Source organism: Engraulis encrasicolus, chromosome 3, assembly GCF_034702125.1.
Source record: "Engraulis encrasicolus isolate BLACKSEA-1 chromosome 3, IST_EnEncr_1.0, whole genome shotgun sequence".
NCBI lineage: Eukaryota > Metazoa > Chordata > Actinopteri > Clupeiformes > Engraulidae > Engraulis > Engraulis encrasicolus.
In genome coordinates, this window is record NC_085859.1 from 48098958 (window position 1) to 48118957 (window position 20000).

General features: G+C 45.3%; 1 protein-coding gene across 2 annotated transcripts in view; it reads right to left on the reverse strand.

Moving 5' to 3' along the window:
* smarca2 (SWI/SNF related, matrix associated, actin dependent regulator of chromatin, subfamily a, member 2) overlaps positions 1-20000 on the reverse strand; it is an 87879-nt gene that overhangs the window by 33078 nt on the left and 34801 nt on the right. For both annotated transcript variants that reach the window (XM_063195560.1, XM_063195559.1), the window contains exons 16-25: positions 18017-18180; positions 15727-15793; positions 15009-15119; positions 14134-14376; positions 11001-11114; positions 9619-9726; positions 8115-8201; positions 7396-7442; positions 6732-6898; positions 1107-1270 (exon numbers count right to left, since the gene is read on the reverse strand). In XM_063195560.1, the coding sequence (XP_063051630.1) occupies positions 1107-1270; positions 6732-6898; positions 7396-7442; positions 8115-8201; positions 9619-9726; positions 11001-11114; positions 14134-14376; positions 15009-15119; positions 15727-15793; positions 18017-18180 (1272 nt within the window). The remainder of the gene's footprint in view (positions 1-1106; positions 1271-6731; positions 6899-7395; positions 7443-8114; positions 8202-9618; positions 9727-11000; positions 11115-14133; positions 14377-15008; positions 15120-15726; positions 15794-18016; positions 18181-20000) is intronic.

A 20000-nucleotide genomic window follows, 5' to 3' on the forward strand; every position in this document is an offset into this window, starting at 1 on the left:
TTAAACTTTTACTTTTGACGTCTCTGAGAGTAGCATGAATGAATGAATGCAGGCATACGTATAGCCAGGCTTAATTGCATGTGTGCATTAGTAATTGGGTAATGCTATTAATTAAAATGCTACATGTCCCAACGGAGAAAAAAAAGCAGCACGCCTGGCGGACCGCCTGTACCTGAAATTGTTATGCCAAGCAGGAGTATTCCTTGTTAACGATGACCAAATTACACGGAGGTAGCGGTGGAGGGATTAAGGTAATGAATGAGAGGAGCACACAAAGCACAACGCACACACACACAGGCACAGACACATGCACACAAAAACACACAGACACACATGCGCACGCCCACACACACAAAAACACAAACACAAACACACACATATTCCCTCTTTCTCCAGGCAGGCAGCACAGTAGAACATGACTCCATTTCATTTTCAAGTTTCAATCATTTGGCAATTAAGAGACAGCCACAGTGAGGGAAAGGGAGAGGGAGAGAGCCTGTGTCTAAGCCAAGTCAGCGAGATGGAAAGAAACCCAGCACAGAGTGGCTTTGCACCCAGCAGAACCAGACTCAGAAGTGGGTATGAGGGGAAACAATCTGACAGCCAACATAGGAAGTGTGTGTGTGTGTGTGTGTGTGTGTGTGTGTGTGTGTGTGTGTGTGTGTGTGTGTGTGTGTGTGTGTGTGTGTGTGTGTGTGTGTGTGTGTGTGAGAGAGAGAGAGAGAGAGAGAGAGAGCGAGAGAGAAAGCGAGAGAGAGAGAGAGAAGGCGAGAGTGAGCGAGAGAGAGAGAGAGAGAGCGAGAGCGAGAGAGCGAGAGCGAGAGAGCGAGAGAGCGAGCGAGCGAGCGAGCGAGCGAGAGAGAGAGAGAGAGAGAGAGAGAGAGAGAGAGAGAGAGAGTGAGTGAGTGAGTGAGTGAGTGAGTGAGTGAGTGAGTGAGTGTGTGTGTGTGTGTGTGTGTGTGTGTGTGTGTGCCTGCGTGAGTGTGTGTGTGTATGCGTGTATGTGTGCGTGCGTGCGTCGCCAGCTCGTGTGCATGTGCATGTCTGACAGAAGGTCCGGGCGCTGGGTGGGTCAGGTGTCATGTGTTTGCTGGGGCGTGTCGAACCTGGTGGGGGTTCCAATCGCTGTCGAAGATGACAACGGTGTCGGCAGCCTGCAGGTTGAGTCCCAGGCCCCCGGCACGCGTGCTGAGCAGGAAGACGAAGTAGGGGGAGTCCTCCTCGTTGAACTTCTTCAGCAGAGACGCACGGTCCTCCGACTTGGTGGTGCCTGGTGGAACGCACATTTAATATTTTAATTTTCATGTATCCTTCACTTTAGCAGTTTAGGCACTTTTGCAAGTGAGCCCCGGCCAAGGCAGCTCCTTCGACTTGGGGTTTTATAAATTTGTAAAAAAAAAATTGCCCTTATTTCGATAGGACAGTATGAGAGGCGACAGGAAGTGTGTGGGAGACAGAGATGGGGGGAGGATCGGCAAATGACCGACTGGTCCCTGGTGTAGTAAACCAGTGCCCTACTGTTAGGCCACGGCAGGGCTATTTTTACTGGGTTAATCACATTGAGACAGTTGATTTTTTGCAAGGGAGGCCAGACCAAGACAGCTCCTCTGACTTGGTGGCGCCTGGTGCACAAACATGCATGACAGACCACTACTTACACCACCACTACTGATGAATTTGAATATTTTTTTTCCAATTATACTACTCAAGTACTTTATGTATGCATTTTTAAAAATCATCCTCACTGAACATGTCTACTGTATTCCACAATATGTATATGTTTTTTCAATTACATGACTCAATTCAGCAACGTCAAGATGTTCCCACTTAAAATGTAGCATACGGTTCTGCATATTAAGGCGTACCATGGGCTTGAAATAAGAGGTTTGTCTGTTTTTTCATACCTACTTGACAACCTGCCAATCATTCTAGCAGTACATACGAGGTACACTGGTTCAAGTGCAAGGTCTCGTCCAGGCGTAGGTACTTGAAGTTGAACAACTACACCGTCCTTTGAGAGGAGTGCCTGAAGGGCTTCTCACTCATTTCAAATGCAATATGCTGTACTATACTACATATAAACTCATACCAAAGGCTTGATACTAGAGGCCTGCCTTCCTGCCATTCAGTCTAGTGGTAGGTAGGTACAGTATATCACGTAAGTGAGTACACCCCTCACAGTTTTTGCAGACTTTTGAGTATATTTTTTCATAGGAGAGCATTAAAGAAATTTCACTTTGACACAATGATTAGTGACCTTTTAACAACATATAACCACTTAAATTTCTTGTTCACTCTTTTTAAAAAAAAAAATCAAAATACAGCCATTAATGTTTGAACCTTGCCCACAAAAGTGAGTACACCCCAAATTAAATTCCGATACAGAAGGGGCCGTGTTGGCTCGAATCGTCTCAAAATGAAAAGGGATTATAAGGGAGGTCATCGGTGTGCATTTCAACCTTTCTTTATATTGAACTTTTACATTTTGAGTCTGCACCTGGCTTAAATAGATTGGTATGAGATTTGAATGCAATCCTATGGAGAGTGTCATGATCTGCTTCAGTAGTCACAGTGCACAGTGTTGACATGCATGTTTCTTTTAGGTGTAATTCAGATTATCAATTTTGACAGCATTCATGCAAACCCAAACCATGCCAGTCCCACTACCATGCTCGACTATTGAGAGGATCAACTTTTTTGGTAAAACTCACATACCACCACACATGTTTGACACCATCTAAAGCAAATGTGTTCATCTTGGTCTCTTCAGAGCACACAACATGGTTCCAGAGATCCATATCCTTGGTCTGTTCATCTCTCTTGAGACCAAGATAAAGAAATTTGCTTTAGATGGTGTCAAGCATGTGTGGTGGTAAACGAGTGAGTTTTACTAAAAAAGTTGATCCTCTCAATATTCAAGCATGGTAGTGGGACTGACATGGTTTGGTGATCGATGACTGCTGTCAACACTGGAAATCTGAATTACACCTAAAAGAAACATGCATCTCAATATGCACTGTGACCACTGAAGCAGATCATGATACTCCCCATAGGATTGTATTCAAATCTCACACCAATATATTTAAGCCAGGTGCAGACTCAAAATGTAAAAGTTCAATGTAAAGAAAGGTTGAAACGCACACCGATGACCTCCCTTTAATCCCTTTTCATTTCGAGACGATTCGAGCCAACACGCCCCCTTCTCTACTGGATTTTAATTTGGGGTGTACTCACTTTTGTGGGCAATGTTCAAACATTAATGGCTGTATTTAGATTTTTTTCTGAGTGAACAAGAATTGTAAGCGGTTATATATGTTGTTAAAAGGTCACTTATCATTGTGTCAAAGGGACATTTCTTTAACGCTCTCCTATGAAAAGATATACTCAGAAATCTGCAAAAATGTGAGGGGTGTACTCACTTACGTGATATACTGTATGTTGGTTCAAGAGCAAGGTCTTCTCGTCCAAGCGGAGGTGCTTGAAGTTGAGCAACTGCACAATTCTGTAAGAGGATTGCTGGAGGATCTTCAGACTAATTTCAAGTCAAGTAGGTTTTATTGTCAATTTCTTTACATGCACTGGTCATACAAAGAATTTGAAATTACATTTCTTGCTTTCCCATACAGACATAGACTAATTAAGGTAAGGACATAGACAGTATAGACATAGACAGTACTTATACATGGACTTAAGACAGTATGGACATAGACAGTGCTCATACAGACATTTAAAGTGCAAGACTGGACAACAGAAGACTTGTAGAGGACATACATTAAGAGGTATTTGTTGTGTTTTTGTGCTTTTCCTAAAAAAAGTCCTTTATAGCGTTCTGACATGGTAATAGTAGCATTTTGAAGAAAATAAATATAAAAAGGTCTGTCAAGTACACCAGCAGCAGTGTGTGTGTGTGTGTGTGTGTGTGTGTGTGTGTGTGTGTGTGTGTGTGTGTGTGTGTGTGTGTGTGTGTGTGTGTGTGTGTGTGTGTATGTGTTTATTGCAGGTAGAAGGTGCGGTGTGCGTCTTGTGTGTGTGTTCGTGTGTCTGTGTGTGTGTGTGTGTGTGTGTGTGTGTGTGTGTGTGTGTGTGTGTGTGTGTGTGTGTGTGTGTGTGTGTGTGTGTGTGTGTGTGTGTCAGTGTGTGTATGTTTGGGTTTAGTGCAGAAAGTGCAGTGTGCTTGTGTGTGTGTGTGTGTGTGTGTGTGTGTGTGTGTGTGTGTGTGTGTGCATGTTTTGAGTTAGTGCAGGTTGAAAGTTCAGTCACAAGTATAGTAGTGCAGGTGGAATGTTCAGTCGCAGATATGGTGGTGGGGGATGGGGGGGGGGTTGTCAGTGGCCTTGCTGGCTAGAGGCTGACAGTGGGGGTGGGGGAGGGGGGGGGGGTTGTCAGTGGCCTTGCTGGCTAGAGGCTGACAGTGGAGGGAGAGTGGGTTGAGTGTTCAGCATCTTGATCGCTTGGTGCATTGTGCTGCTCGCCAGCCGGGTGGTACGGGAACGGAGGCGCCTGTACCTCTTTCCAGAGGGCAGGAGGCTGAACAGGTTTGTGTGCAGGGTGGCTTGTGTCTTTGATGATCATCAGTGCTTTCCGGGTGAGGCGTGTGGTGTAAATGTCCTGCAGGGAGGGGAGTGGTACTCCAATGATCTTCTTCGCTGTGTTCACAACACGCTGGAGTGTCTTCCTGTTTTTCTCCGTGCAGCTTCCTCCCCACACTGTGATGCAGTTGGACACGACGCTCTCTATGGTTCCTCTGTAGAATGTTGTCATGATGGAGGGTGTAGCACTTGCCTTCTTTAGTTTGCGCAGGAAGTAGAGACGCTGATGGGCCTTCTTCGCCAGTGATGTAGTGTTGGTGGTCCAAGAGAGGTCGTCGCTGATGTGCACTCCAAGGAACTTGGTGCTGCTCACTCTCTCCACAGCATCGCCGTCGATGGTCAGTGGTGGCAGTTGTTTTTGGACCCTTTGGAAGTTGACAACAATCTCCTTGGTCTTGTTGACATTCAGCAGGAGGTTGTTGTCTTTGCACCATCTGGCCAGCAGGTCTACTTCTTCTCTGTAGTGAGTCTCATCGCCCTTGGTGATGAGGCCCACCAGTGTTGTATCATCCGCAAACTTCACTAGATGGTTAGTGCTGTGGGTCGTTGTGCAGTCGTGTGTCAGCAGCGTGAACAGCAGGGGGCTGAGAACACAACCTTGCGGAGCCCCCGTGCTTAAAATGCAACATAGTATACTGTACAACACATAAACCCCAGTTACTCATTGTGCGGCTCTCCAGCTGCACGTGGCTCACAACGCCTTACTTGGTGGCTCTCAAGGTAAAAATATTGCAACACAACCAATTCATTTCTTTGAAATGTGCTATAAGCATACTGTATAATGGAGACTGTAGCACAGTCATCTGCATTGCACCAAGTATACGTTCATCAAGATCCAATTTTTTTCTTTCTTAAGAGGGTCACCTTACACCTGGCTGGCATGCACGCAGCCCACCATACCGACAAGCTTGACTTGCGTGCGCATGTAGCAAGTCCACAGATTTCCTCCGATGCGAGATGATCAAATCAATCCCATGTCTTATTTGAAAATGTATGGCCTGTCTTGTGGACATTAGCCCATTCTTTCATTGGTGGCTTGATATCATATTGGCTTGAATATAGACAGGTTTTTATTCTAAATGACTATTTAATGAGGTCATCTTATCGGATACAAAAGAGCGCCAAAATAATATAATTACTTAACCTACTTCAGCAACCATCCTTCTTCACAATGCCACAGCACTCAATAACGTACAGGTCAATACATTGTCTTGTGCACATCAAATTTCTAAATCCAATTCTTGTTACATTGTGACGGACCGGAGATCTAGCCGCTGTCAATATCAACGTTGTGCAGGTGAACAACGCAAAAGAGAGAGAGAGAGAGAGAGAGAGAGAGAGAGAGAGAGAGAGAGAGAGAGACAGAGAGAGAGAGAGAGAGAGAGAGAGAGAGAGAGAGAGAGAGAGAGAGAGAGAGAGAGAGAGAGAGACAGAGACAGAGACAGAGACAGAGAGAGGTTTCTTCCAATATGGCTCAGTATCAAATTCAGTATCAAATTCAGTATCACTGACATAAACTGACACCATATACAGGCTTGAAAGAAGAGGCCTACCTGCCAGCCAGTCCTGTATTTTGTTCATCTCTTATATACATTCTTGGCTATATTTATTTTTGTGATTTGAAATAACATTCTGCACAAAATTTCATTGATTATTGTGGCTTAATATTTGTGACTAATAATCGTGATTTCAATTTTGATCCAAATAATCATGATTATCATTTTTTCCATAATTGTGCAGCCCTACCTTAACTAATCCTTCACTTTAACACTTCAACTTCCCAAAACCTGAACCTATCCTTAAATCCAACCTACTCCTTATACATAATACTAATTTTAATCCTAAACCTTAACCCAGACCACGATTTAGGTGGTGAGCCTGGTAGACACGCTACCTTGGAGCCACCTGACAGAAAGAAAACACAGTTCAAGAGCCAAGTCTCCCGGACCTGCTGTTACCAACCATGGGGCACTCGCCTGACGTGCGGCCTTCCCGGGTTCGATTCCCAGCCCGGGTCCTTTGCCGATCCCTCCCCGTCTCTCTCCCAATTCGCTTCCTGTCCACCTCTCACACTGTCCTGTCAAATAAAGTCTAAAAAGACCCCCATTTTTTTTTTTTTTTTTAAAGAGCTAAGTCTCTCACCGTCCAGGCGCAGGTACTTGAAGTTGCGGTAGCCAAAGTAGTCCTCCATGATGGTCATGAGGGAGGTCATCTGGCAGAAGAGCAGCACGCGGTGGTTGGTGGCCTGCAGCTTGGGCAGGATGCGGTCCAGCAACTCAAACTTGCCAGACGCCCGATACAACTCATGCCTGCAGACAGAGACGGGAGAGGGGGTGAGGCAGAAGGCAGGAGGGAGACAGATTAAAGAGAAGGGGAAAGAAATGAAAGAAGAAAATGAAAAAATACACACTGAGAAAAAAGACTCAGATGGAACATAGGATAAGGAATGGTGGGGCTGGTGGTGGTGGTGGTAGTGTGTGTGTGTGTGTGTGTGTGTGTGTGTGTGTGTGTGTGTGTGTGTGTGTGGTGTGTGTGTGTGTGTGTGTGTGTGTTGTGTGTGTGTGTGTGTGTGTGTGTGTGTGTGTGTGTGTGTGTGTGTGTGTGTGTGTGTGTGTGTGTGTGTGTGTGCGTGTTTGTGACGGAGTGGGGGTGGGGGGATAGGTTACCAAGATAAGAAATATGCCAGAAATGGTGTTTGGCACTCTTGGGATATCATAAACTGACTCAAACATTACACAAGACCATGCTCGCTTTACGTAAAGCTGTTCACACACACTCAAAAAAAAAAAATGGTTTCTTTGCCTACCCATTGATGATGCCATTTGGATATCCCAAGTGCTCCGCAAAGGATTCCTGAAAAAGAAAGAAAATAAATAAATAAATAGATATATAGATCGATCAATAAAGAACAAGAAATCGAGAACGAGAGAGAGAAAAGAATCACAAAGAAAAGTACATAAAGAACAGACTGGAGTCATTCCAGGCAAAGGTCAAGGCAGAAGACGACCCTTTTGATCAAGGATCTCCAATGGCCATTAAGGTCTCTCACCCTTCACCTCAGGGTGTGAGAGAAGATCAAACGGGAAGCATGGAGAGTGAAGAGAAGGAGAGTGGGAGAGTGGGAGAAGAGGTGGGAAGCATGGAGAGCAGAGAGAGGAGAAGAGGTGGGAAGCATGGAGAGAGGAGAAGAAGCTGGAAGCATGGAGAGAGGAGAAGAAGCTGGAAGCATGGAGAGAGGAGAAGAAGCGGGAAGCATGGAGAGAGGAGAGTGGGAGAAGAAGCGGGAAGCATGGAGAGTGGAGAGTGGAGAGTGGGAGAGTAGGAGAAGAGGTGGGAAGCATGGAGAGTGGAGAGTGGGAGAAGAAGTGGGAAGCATGGAGAGTGGAGAGTGGAGAGTGGGAGAGTAGGAGAAGAGGTGGGAAGCATGGAGAGCGGAGAAGAAGCTGGAAGCATGGAAAGCGGAGAGGAGAAGAAGCGGGATGCATGGAGAGCGGAGAGTGCAGGGCTCTGGGGAGGATGACTAACCTCGATATGCTGGAACATGTAGGGGTGGTTGCAGATCTTCTTCAGCTGCATGATGGTGTTCATCAAGGTCTTCGCTCCCCCTTTGCCCTTGGGGACAGGAGTGAATGGGATGCAGATAAAGGGAGATACAGAGAGAGAGAGAGAGAGAGAGAGAGAGAGAGAGAGAGAAGAGAGAGAAAAGAGAAGAGAGAAGAAAGAGAGAAAAGAGAGAGAGAGGTTGGCGTTTCAAGAAGAAAAAAACAACTAGTTTCTTTAACCATCTTGGTACTGGCGTTTGCTGCCCTCTGCCCTCCTTTACCTTTGGGCTTATGAGAAATGGAGAAAGAAGAGATTTACACTACATCTGTGAAAGAAAAAAAAACAGAGTTTCTTTAACCATCTCTATTGCATCAGCTATTTGCTAGCCTCTGGCAACCTTTACATCACATTTCATTACAGAAGTGAGAGAGAGAGAGAGATAGAGAGAGAGAGAGAGAGAGAGAGAGAGAGAGAGAGAGAGAGCAGAGAAAGAGAGAGAGAGGGAGGGAGAGAGAGAGAGAGAGAGAGAGAGAGAGAGAGAGAGAGAGAGAGAGAAACTTTTGGCATCAAGTCTCTGAGGGAAAGTTTCTTCGAACATCATTTCCAGTTGGATGTGGCCTCTGGCCTCCATTGTAGGAGGATTGAGTCCACTGTGGCCTTCTCCTGTTGCACGGCTGCAGTGTTTCCCAACCAGGGGATACATGCACTACTAGGGGCACGTGAGCATACTGCAGGGGAGCCCTATCTCACGCCTTTCGTAAAGTCTTCACGAAAAAAATAGATTAATTTTCGTGGTGCATTCACGTTATTGCCCGTTTTTCGTGGTAGGGCAACGAAACGCTGCCTATTCACTCGAATTGCCCCACTACTGCTATGGTTATCCAAGCGTCTGCAGGGGCGGGGAGGGGGTGCTGACAGAACACTGCTGATACACTCGGGACTCACTAATTCGACGCCCTTTCGGTACTTACGCCTTATGTCCCCTAAACCTAAACCTAAACCTAAACCTAACCCTAACCTTAACCCTACTTAACCCTAAACCTAACCCTAACCCTAACCTTAACCCTAACCTTAACCCTAACCTTAACCCTAACCTTGACCCTAAACCTAACCCTAAATTGCTTGTTTGAAATGTTTGATTACCATGTGACGGTAGGCTACCGAAAGGGCATCAAACTAGCAGTGTTTCGTTGCCCTACCACGAAAAACGGGCAACAACGTGATTGTACAACGAAAATTAATCTATTTTTTTCGTGAATACTTCACGAAATGAGTGAGATACGGTTGTGCAGGGGGTGCTTGGAAAAATATCATTTTAACAAATGTATGGAGCATAATCAGATTGGGACAGAGAATAATGAGCGATATAGAACAGAGTTATGGTGTACTCATGGCACAACGAAAAGGTTGAACGGGAAACCTGAGACAAAAATAGGTTGCAGTACTGCACTACTGGTGGCAAGACTGCAATACTGCAACACCGTACCTTCTTGTCCTTCTCAGAGCCGTCCGTCAGCAGGATGCCCCTGCCCTGCATGTGGCGGTACAGAACCTTCTGGATGGCCGACATGTCACACTTGATGACGTACTCCACCTGAGGAGCAACAAAGAGAGAGAGAGAGAGAGAGAGAGAGAGAACGAGACAGACAGACAAACAGAAAGACAGCGTGAGAGAGACAAATTAAGATTAAGTGGGGGAAAGACATGAAGAAAGAAAAAAAAGACATGGAACAAGAGCAAAAGACATTGAGAGACAAAACAATTGAGAGAAGCAGAGAGAGAGAGAGATAGAGATAGAGATAGACAGAGTGAGAAAGAAAGAAAGAAAGAAAGAAAGAAAGAAAGAAAGAAAGAAAGAAAGAAAGAAAGAAAGAAAGAAAGAAAGCGAGAGGTGATGGAGTTTTCTTGTGCTGCCAGCTGCGCCGCTGGGCTGCTTTGATGCCAGCGACCCTCATAGGACTTCTGGGTGGAATGCGACGGTCTGTGCCTTTGAGGGCCTAATCCCCTCGAGCAAATTTCCTTCACCAGCAACTGAGGGCACATGGATTAGAGCCTTTCTACACCCTGGCCAGCTAGATGCTGGGGCGAGATGTGTGGTTTTTTTTTTTATTCCCCAAAAATAGTTATTATTGCTCGGCCAAAGCAAAGCAATTTCTGCCCATTTGCATGATGAAAGCCTGCTGAGGCTGAGCGTTGCATGTTAACTCAACACACGACCTCTGCCTGCCTTTAGAGTTCAAACACGTGCTACTGGGAGTCTGGGGGTTTGAACTGGTGTTGGAAAAAAGTCATCAATAGTTAATAAAAATAGGCATGAATAATTAATTTGATCAGGTCTGGTTGTGTTGGACTTTGATTTGAAAAAAAGAAAGGACAAAACAAACATTATGCTCTGGTCTAAAGCAAGTGGGCTGGGGAATGGGTATGAGTGGTCTGGGACTGACCTAAGTCTAACATGGGAATTCAAGAAGTTACAGCTACTGTGCACTGCACATTCTTCAAACAAGACATGTTTTTTATTTTCAAAGCAAAATGTAAAATCTTTCATGCAGAATAGGCAGTACTGGTCTTGGCTTTGATTACTGTAAACAGAAATGCCCCCAAACAAACCTTTTACTTCTACATAACTTGTTTTTTGCAGAGTAGACCAAATGGTGAACACGGATGAAAAACCCTTGCTCAGAGCATCAGTCAAACTAAGTTGAAAATGAAATCAAAGAACAAGACCAACAAAAAATAGGTTGCCTGGCTCTGCTTGATCCTAAACCAACAAACCATTTGCTATGCAGGGTAAAAATCAAACAAGATTTGGATTTCGTTTGGATCGTTTGCCATTATCAGCGCGTGCGCGCCGTGCTCCCCACTCACCTTCTCGGGGAGCTGGGATTCCACCTCCTTCTTGAGGCGGCGCAGCAGGAAGGGCCGCAGCACCTTGTGGAGGCGCCGGATGATCAGAATGGTCTCCTCCTCATTCAAGTCCACCTGCTCGCAGCAACAACACAGCCAAAACAAGACTTGGATTTTTCTAATGTTTCAGACAGTTTTATCTTTTACCTGAGATGATTTGACGGTGTAGCTTAACTGTTTGCAAACATAAGTTAATGAGTGAAATTGTATCTGTGCAATGTGTATTAAACTATGTGTATGCTACGGAACACCTTGATTTCCCTTCGGGATAAAAACAGTTACTCTACCTCTACCCTCTTGACGGAGGTAACAACCATTTTGGCCATGATCTTAAGGTAAGTTTTAATCCCAAATTGCAATACATCCAAGAACCCAGGGAGCAGCTTTGGAATGTGATTTTTACACGGCTAAAAAGTTAGCAAAGTCTTAATTAATGTCTCAGCTGTATTGCTAAGCCTAGCCCAAGGTTGTTCATGAGACTGTGCCTGCCCATATGAAAAAGTCTTATTAAAAACGCATATGGATTATATCTGTTCCATAAGAATATTATAAGGGTCATACAAGGCACAAACCCACATATACAAATCTAACTATTTTTTTTATTCATTTTCAGTAATATATGCCATACACGATTTATGTTACTATGGGCTTATATATTTCGTATAAGTAAAAAGATTGGAAAATAGTGCTGTTTTTGGATGAATGCCAATCAGATGTGTGCTGTATTTGTGCCATGTTGTTGTATATGTTACAGTAGGCCCTATGTGTATGCCATATTTAAAGGTGCACCATGCAATATTTGTTGTAGCTTATTTCCAGCTAGGGTGACCACCTGCTAATAAGTCCAAGGGGGGACAAGGGGTATGCTTCGGAGGGACAATGATTCGGAGGGAAAAAGATTGGAAAATAGTGCTGTTTTTGGATGAATGCCAATCAGATGTGTGCTGTATTTGTGCCATGTTGTTGTATATGTTACAGTAGGCCCTATGTGTATGCCATATTTAAAGGTGCACCATGCAATATTTGTTGTAGCTTATTTCCAGCTAGGGTGACCACCTGCTAATAAGTCCAAGGGGGGAAAAGGGGTATGCTTCGGAGGGTCAATGTGGGACAGACCCCCCCCCCCCACCCCCCCCACACACACACACACACACATACACACATTTGTCTTTAGGCAATATAGGCCTATATATAATCAAAGTGACAGTCAAGAAAGACAAATAAAAAATCATGAGTGAAGTTCTTCGTCAGGTGGTTTTTTTTCCGGGAAGCTTATTTAGACTGTCTAGGCCTGTGTTATATACAAATATTACATTTAAAGTCTCATGCTTCATATGACAAATGTGCAGAATTCATATAAATATTGGTGTCAGAAACTGTTTAAGAAATGTACAAATTAAATCAGGTTTGCATATAATTAAATGTATAAACTTTATAAAATTTATATACGAATATTACATTTCAAGTTGTAAACTTCATATAAACTTAATATAGGAAGTCTGTAAAATCCAACTACGGAACATGTACGGAACATACGTGTGATGGAGTGACCATCACTAGGGTTTTGGGTGTGTTCTGACTAACATGCCAACAAGCCTGGCTCTTTGGTGTAGCGGTCAGAGCCCCGGTTTACTACCCCAGAAGGTCTGGGTTCAAGTCCCAGCTGGGCAACTCTACTCCCCTTTGCTATGAATGGTGTCAGAAGTGGGATGGTACCGTGAGGCCATCGGAAGCGTACCCATGGTGTGTGAGCCGTAATTCCATGTGAGGGACCCCCAGGATTGGTTACCCCCGTGTGAGGGACCTCAGTGATAGGTGAAGCATTGATGATGGGGCACATTGGATGGGAGAAGCATGATGGGCAGTTGCGTGAGGGACACCATGAGTGTGTGCAGCGCACGCGTGCGCTTCCCGAAGGGGAAGGCAATGTGATGGAGTGACCATCACTAGGGTTGTGGGTGTGTTCTGACTAACATGCCAATGAGCCTGGCTCTTGGTGTAGCGGTCAGAGTCCCACACGTAAATTGAATAAGACTTCAATATGATTTTAACATAAAACGTGCATTATTTCTATAGGAATATAGTAGTTTTCTCCTATGTTTTAGTCAATATAATATAGTATTATGCATTGTTGGCATGTCAAACTCTTATAAGAATTTATACTGCATGCAGTCATGTTATATGGCATGCGTATAAGTTCCATATAGTATTTCTTTTCGAAAAGGGGCCATAATCGACTATCATGATAGACATATATTAGAAAACGTATAAGTGACTCTTGCAAATCTGGCACATTTTTTCTATACGATTTCATGTAAGGAACATGCATGTTTGCAGTATATGAATCATATAATTCTTTTTCATATGGGTGGGGCTGTGCGTAGTGCTTTGAGAACATGTCTGGGTTTATGTGCTCAGCAATAACCAAATGCAAATTAAAAAGTCTGTGTGCTTTTTTCAGCCGGTGGCTTTTCTATTCTTTTTTTCCAGTTTAATTCTGCAATTGCTTTGCAGGTGAAACTCTGCAGATGTCCTGTGTGTGCGTGTGCGTGTGCGTGTGCGTGTGCGTGTGCGTGTGCGTGTATGTGTGTGTGAGTATATTGGTTGACTGGTGAGGTAGGGGGCTGAATAATTATTTGTATGCCTACATGTTTTTTACAACTTTTCTTAATTATGACCTGCCAGGGGACTGAAGCTGTAAATTGGGGCTAACTCTGGTAACTCTGGTTGCATCATCTCTGTATGAATAATACATGGTCCTTACTAAAATAAATGTCAGTCGTATCCTCTTGGCAAAGAGGACGGTGAACCATTGCTCGAAGGTTTGTGTGCACGTGCACATGTACAGTATGTGTGTGTGTGTGTGTGTGTCTGTTTTCTTCAGTGTGTGTTTAATCTATCCTTTCTCCAGTCATGTCGAAAGGGGCGTTGAACCACTGCTCGAAGTGGTGTGTGTGTGTGTGTGTGTGTTCATGAGCGCGTGTTTCACCTACCCTCTCCCCGGTCATGGCGAAGGGGGCGTTGAACCACTGCTCGAAGTGGTGTGTGTGTGTCTCTGCGTGCGTGCGTGTTCATCAGCACGTGTTTCACCTACCCTCTCCCCGGTCATGGCGAAGGGGGCGTTGAACCACTGCTCGAAGGTGCTGCAGCTCTTGAAGATGGTGGGCAGCAGGAAGTTGAGCAGGGCCCAGAGCTCGGGCAGCTTGTTCTGCAGCGGCGTGCCGGTCAGCAGCAGGCGGCGCGGCGCCACGTAGTGCGTGTTCAGCACCTGAGTCAGCTTGCAGTGGTGGTTCTTCATGCGGTGGCCCTCGTCCACGATCATGTACTTCCAGCGGATCTGAGGAGCACGTACAACACAGACTTTGACAAACCTAAAGATTTGATTTTTTTGGGGTCTTTGGGACAGGACAGTGTGAGAGGTGGACAGGAAGCGAATTGGAAGAGACGGGGAGGGGTCAGCAAAGGACCCGGTCAGGGAATCGAACCCGGGTCAGCCGCATGGCAGGCGAGTGCCCTACCGGTTGGCCACGGCAGGGCCTGACTTTGAAAAACTTAAGCCAGGCTAAACTATACGACTCCCGATTTTGTGTCCTATTATGACGTCGGGTTGCACTGCACACATACCGGTAAACAGAATCGCAACTGTCAATCTTATCCCTGATCGTAAACACTGAGACCCGACGTTGTATTGTATGGTAAATTATGGTAAATTGCCACCATTTCAACAGATATGACAAACATTTCTTGTGCCATAGCAGAAATGTTGATAAGTTAAGCATTTTTTTCCGTCAAGTTCTACATTTTGCAATGCAATCTTGCCAGTACATAAAGACTACGCCCCACTACTTCATGGCAAAAGCATTTCACTCCACGTTTCCGACATTCCGCCAGTGAGATATATACGTGGCATTCCTGTAGACAGCTGCTGTTCAGATGTGTTGCAGCTCACAGACGGACGTCTATGCTCACCTTGGCCAGGATTTGCTTGTCCTTGATGATGTATTCGTAGGTGGTCAGCAGCACATTAAACTTGCCGCTGCGCAGTTGAGGCAGCAGGCCGCGGCGCAGGGAGGGTGTGCCCTTTTAGACACACAGAGAGAGAAAGACAAAGGCAAAAACACTCACAAGGTCAGACGGCAGCAGAATAGCCAGACAGCATTTGGGGACAACAACAACAACATCATTTAAACGTGCACCGTGTAGGATGGTGGCCAGAGTAGGTATTGCAACTATGCTGCTCAATTGAAACTTTGCTGCCTATTGCCAAGTTTGATCTTTTCATGAATATTCACTACATAATAAACTAATATTTACTAGTACATATAAACAAAGTACAGAAGGTTTTGCATCTAAAAATGTCTATGTCTGGAAATTCAAAATGGCGGACATGGAGCAGATCCACCTTCATTCATGAACATTTTCCCAGTCATAATGCTTATACTTAGAATTTGATGGTGGTGGCAAGTATGCATGAAAAAAATGCTTTGTGAATGGGCAGCGTGAAATCTGGACAGAAACTGCAAAAAATATCACAGAGTGCACCTTTAACATTATGTAATTAATACTGTACATATATTGCTGTTGATACACCATCACATGTGGGTACCCTATCACATTACAGGGAGATTCACTAAAAAGGAACCAGTTAATAAAATGCAACAGAACATGAATAGACAAATAATTTTACCTTGTATGCAATTTTGACAATGGTTGGCGCCCACTTGTCAAGTTCATACGTCCAGTTGGATAGAGTTCTGGAATAAGACAAGAAAAAAAGAGTCTAAAAGGCTTTTCAGAAAAGGCAAGGTCTTGGAAGTAAAAAAAACAAAATCTATCATAGCTACAAGGAAAGATGTGGCCTTTTGTCGAGGGCAAACTAACCTTCCCCACAGGACCCATCACCCAAAATCTCATCCAAGAACAACCTAATCCATACCAACAGGCAGGAAGCAGTGTGTGTGTGTGTGTGTGTGTGTGTGTGTGTGTGTGTGTGTGTGTGTGTGTGTGTGTGTGTGTGTGTGTGTGTGTGTGTGTGTGTGTGTGTGTGTGTGTGTGTGTGTGTGTGTGTGTACAGTATGTGTCTGTGTGTATGTGTGTGTGTGTGTGTGTGTGTGTGTGTGTGTGTGTGTGTGTGTGTGAGAGAGAGAGAGAGAGAGAGCGAGAGTGTGTGCATGCGTGTGTGAGAGTGTGTGTGTGAGAGAGAGAGAGAGAGAGAGAGAGAGAGAGAGAGAGAGAGAGAGAGAGAGAGAGAGTGTGCGTACGTGTGTGAGAATGTGTGTGTGTGAGAGAGAGAGAGAGAGAGAGAGAGAGAGAGAGAGAGAGAGAGAGAGAGAGAGAGAGAGAGAGAGAGAGAGAGAGAGAGAGAGACTGTCAGCCTTTCTGTCAGTGTACCACAATCTTAGTGGGTGTCAGGGAGTAAAAGGCCCCTGAATCCTCGGCTCCCTAGCTGAATCGATTGCTCCATTAGCTGAAAATCCTCCTGCCTGCCCGTCTGCCTGCCTGCCTGTCCCCCTGCCTGCCTGCCTGCCTGCCCCCTGCCTGCCTGCCCCTCTGCCTGCCTTCTTCCCTGCCTGCCTGCCTGCTCCCCTGCCTGCCTGCCTGCCTGCCTGCCTGCTCCCCTGCCTGCCTGCTCCCCTGCCTGCCTGCCTCCCTGCCTGCCTGCCCCCCTGCCTACCTGAGTGGGTTTCTGAGAGAGCCCAAACTCTGGCACTCACTCACACACTTACTCTCCTCCCTGCCTCAATCTCCCTGTCCAAGAAAAGAAAAAAAAAAAAAAAGTTTGCTATTACAAAAGTCACACAGGGCCGGGGAAAGCAGCAATAATAGCAATGTGATTGCAGGCTCTGGAAGACATACAGACACACGTACGCCTTGCCAGAAATGGAACAGAACACCAACCCACTTGCCTTGCGTCATCATATACTGTAGCAGCTCCGCATCCTATACCCCAACTCAGGTCTGGGAACAATATGGCTGATTGGCCATCATTTGCCATGACCATGTCATTACCATGATAAATATTATACTGCTTAATGCGTGTGTGCTGAAAGAAGGTTTAATTATGCCGCGCCAGCTCATGTGTGCCTCTCTGCAGATGGCAAATGTTGTAAAGAGTGACGTATGAATGAAGAGGCGCTAATGATCAGATATCATCGGGCCAATGACGTGTATGGGACACGTGTATGGGAAACACGTATGCAGTGTTCCCTTTTGTGTGTGTGTGTGTCTGTATGCATGTGTGTGTGTGTCTGTGTGTGTGTCTGTGTGTGTGTGTATGTATGTTTGCACGTGTGTGTGTGTGCCTGTGTGTGTGTGCGTGTGTGGTGTGTATGCATGTTTGTGTGTGTGTGTGTGTGTGTGTGTGTGTGTGTGTGTGTTTACCAGTGTGTGTGTGTGTGCATTTGTGTATATACTGTGTGTGTGTGCATGTGTGTACCTGTGTGTATGCATGTTTGTGTGTGTGTGTGTGTGTGCCTCTTCATCTGGAGACGGAGGTGCCACATGTATCCTTAAGACACTCGGTGCGCAGTTTCTTTTAGTTTTGTGTGAACTCCTATGAAATGTAGCTTGTGCTATGATAAATGTCTATCTGTCAATCCAAATAAAGAAGTAAACTGTGTGTGTGTGTGTGTGTGTGTGTGTGTGGGTGTGTGTGCTTAGTGTGTGTGTGTGTGCTTAGTGTGTGCTTAGTGTGTGTGTGTGTGTGTGTGTGTGTGTGTGTGTGTGTGTGTGTGTGTGTGTGTGTGTGTGTGTGTGGGAGTGAGTGTGTGTACCTGTGTGTGTGTGTGTGTGTACCTGTGTGTGTGTGTGCGTGTGTGTGTGTGTACCTGTGTGTGTGTGTTTAGTGTGTGTGTGTGTGTGTGTGTGTGTGTGTGTGTGTGTGTGTGTGTGTGTGTGTGTGTGTGTGTGTGTGTGTGTGTGTGTGTTTAGTGTGTGTGTGTGTTTAGTGTGTGTGTGTGTGTGTGTGTGTGACATACGAGAGGGGCACGATGATGAGGTAGGGCCCGTTGAGCCTCTTGAGCTCCATCAGGTAGGTGATGAGGGCGATGGTCTGGATGGTCTTGCCCAGACCCATCTCATCCGCCAGGATGCCGTTCAGGTTGTTGTTGTACAGGGACACCATCCACTCCAGGCCCTGGATCTGAAGCACACGCATACACAGACACAGACACAGACACAGACACAGACACAGACACAGACACGCACGCACACACACAAACGCACGCCAGCACGCACACACGCACGCACACACATTACATTACATTATATTATATTACATACCGGTAATACATTACACTTCGCTGACGCTTTTATCCAAAGCAACTTATAGATATTATTTTTCATGGTACCAGTTACAGTCCGCGTGGGGATAGGTGGCTTGCTCAAGGGCACTTCAACCATGAGTGAAAGTGTAGGGAGAGGTCAGGTGGGATTCGAACAGACAACCACCAGATTAAATGACCAACTAACCTAACCATTAGGCCACAACACATTTTTAATAACGGCTTTGTTCTTTTTTTCTATTAAGGGGTTTTTATACCTTGAATGGACATGGAAATATGAGACGATGATGGAAAGCTGGTGGATGAGACATAGGGGAGGATCGGGAAATGACCTCGGGCCGGACTTGAACCCGAGCCCCCGACAACACAGGGCAGTGTTTGAGCCACGGCCAAGGACTACACTGCTTTGTTTTCAAGGTCAGAAAGATGTGTTTGTAATTTCATCTTTCAGGTGTCACGTGATGTTGATGTAAAAAAGTTGTGAGGTGCGCGTGCCAGCGCTCGAAATTAACGGTGTCCCGACGTCCCGGGGACCATAAAAAATGTTGTGGGGACACAAAGTTATCATTTCTGGGACAATGCCGGGACCGTCCAAAAATATAAATGAAAAGATTCTAAAAGTAGGCTATTATATTTGCAAAGCCATTACACAGGGACATTAACTCAACACCAACCATCAGCGAAAATAGTAACAGAAAACTTTCCGATAACCCTCCGCATTGTGCTCTAGAATGTTGATTAAGATTTCGCAGCTGCGACTGCAAGCGCGTTGTTCTTCGGACTGCTGCTGAGAGGTTGTCCCGTTGGTTATGCCATTTCACCCTGAAGTAGAAATGCTCTCAGAGAAAACGGGCTCTGGATTGTTGATTTTGCAAGCCAATAAGGATATATTCTAGTAGACATGGTTAAACTGTGAGAGGAATGGAGTTCGGTTTTGCTAATATTTCAGGTAAGCAAAGCAACAGCCCCAAACAATGCGCATAGTCTGTTGCCACCTGTCGCGTGCTTATCCGCCCAAAACACCAGAAACGCGAGCTGGCTCTAAAGTAGATTAACCCTCATTCATACATATCAGAAACTGCCTGTAAATGACTTTCCAGTAACAAATAGGCCTAGTTAGGGAAACGGCAAGCAAGCTAACAGAGGTAGTTGTTAGCCAAGAACGTCAAGCAGTTTCATTCAAATGTGGCTGGAAATGAAGGCGCTATATTCTGAACATTGTCACACAAACGCAGTTATTTAATTAATGTTGAAGTATCCGTGTTATTGTTTCTGCGCTGGTAAAAGCAGAAATGCCTAGTAGCCAAGGTCAAATTGAACAGGGAAAAAGTCCACCTTGACTTCTTTGATTACAAGCACGAAGAACGTGCTTCAATTGTACAGCATTGCCAGCGCATTGTTTCTCTCCAATCCCTCTCTTTCTCCCCCTCCCCTCCCTCTCCATGCTAGCCTCTCTCCCTCTCTTTCTCGAAAGTGAGGTAGGCCTAAGTGTGCGGTCGTAGTTTTTTCTCTTGTGCATTTCTTTTTAGGCTATCAAATTGTCTTGATGTCAATGTCATGTGAATTTAAAGAGGAAAGGAAACGTCTTGCAATGCGTTGTCATACTCCTAATGCGGCCCAAAAACCTACCGCATCTTATTCCACCTAGCCTGATTATCATCGACTTTCACATCTCTTC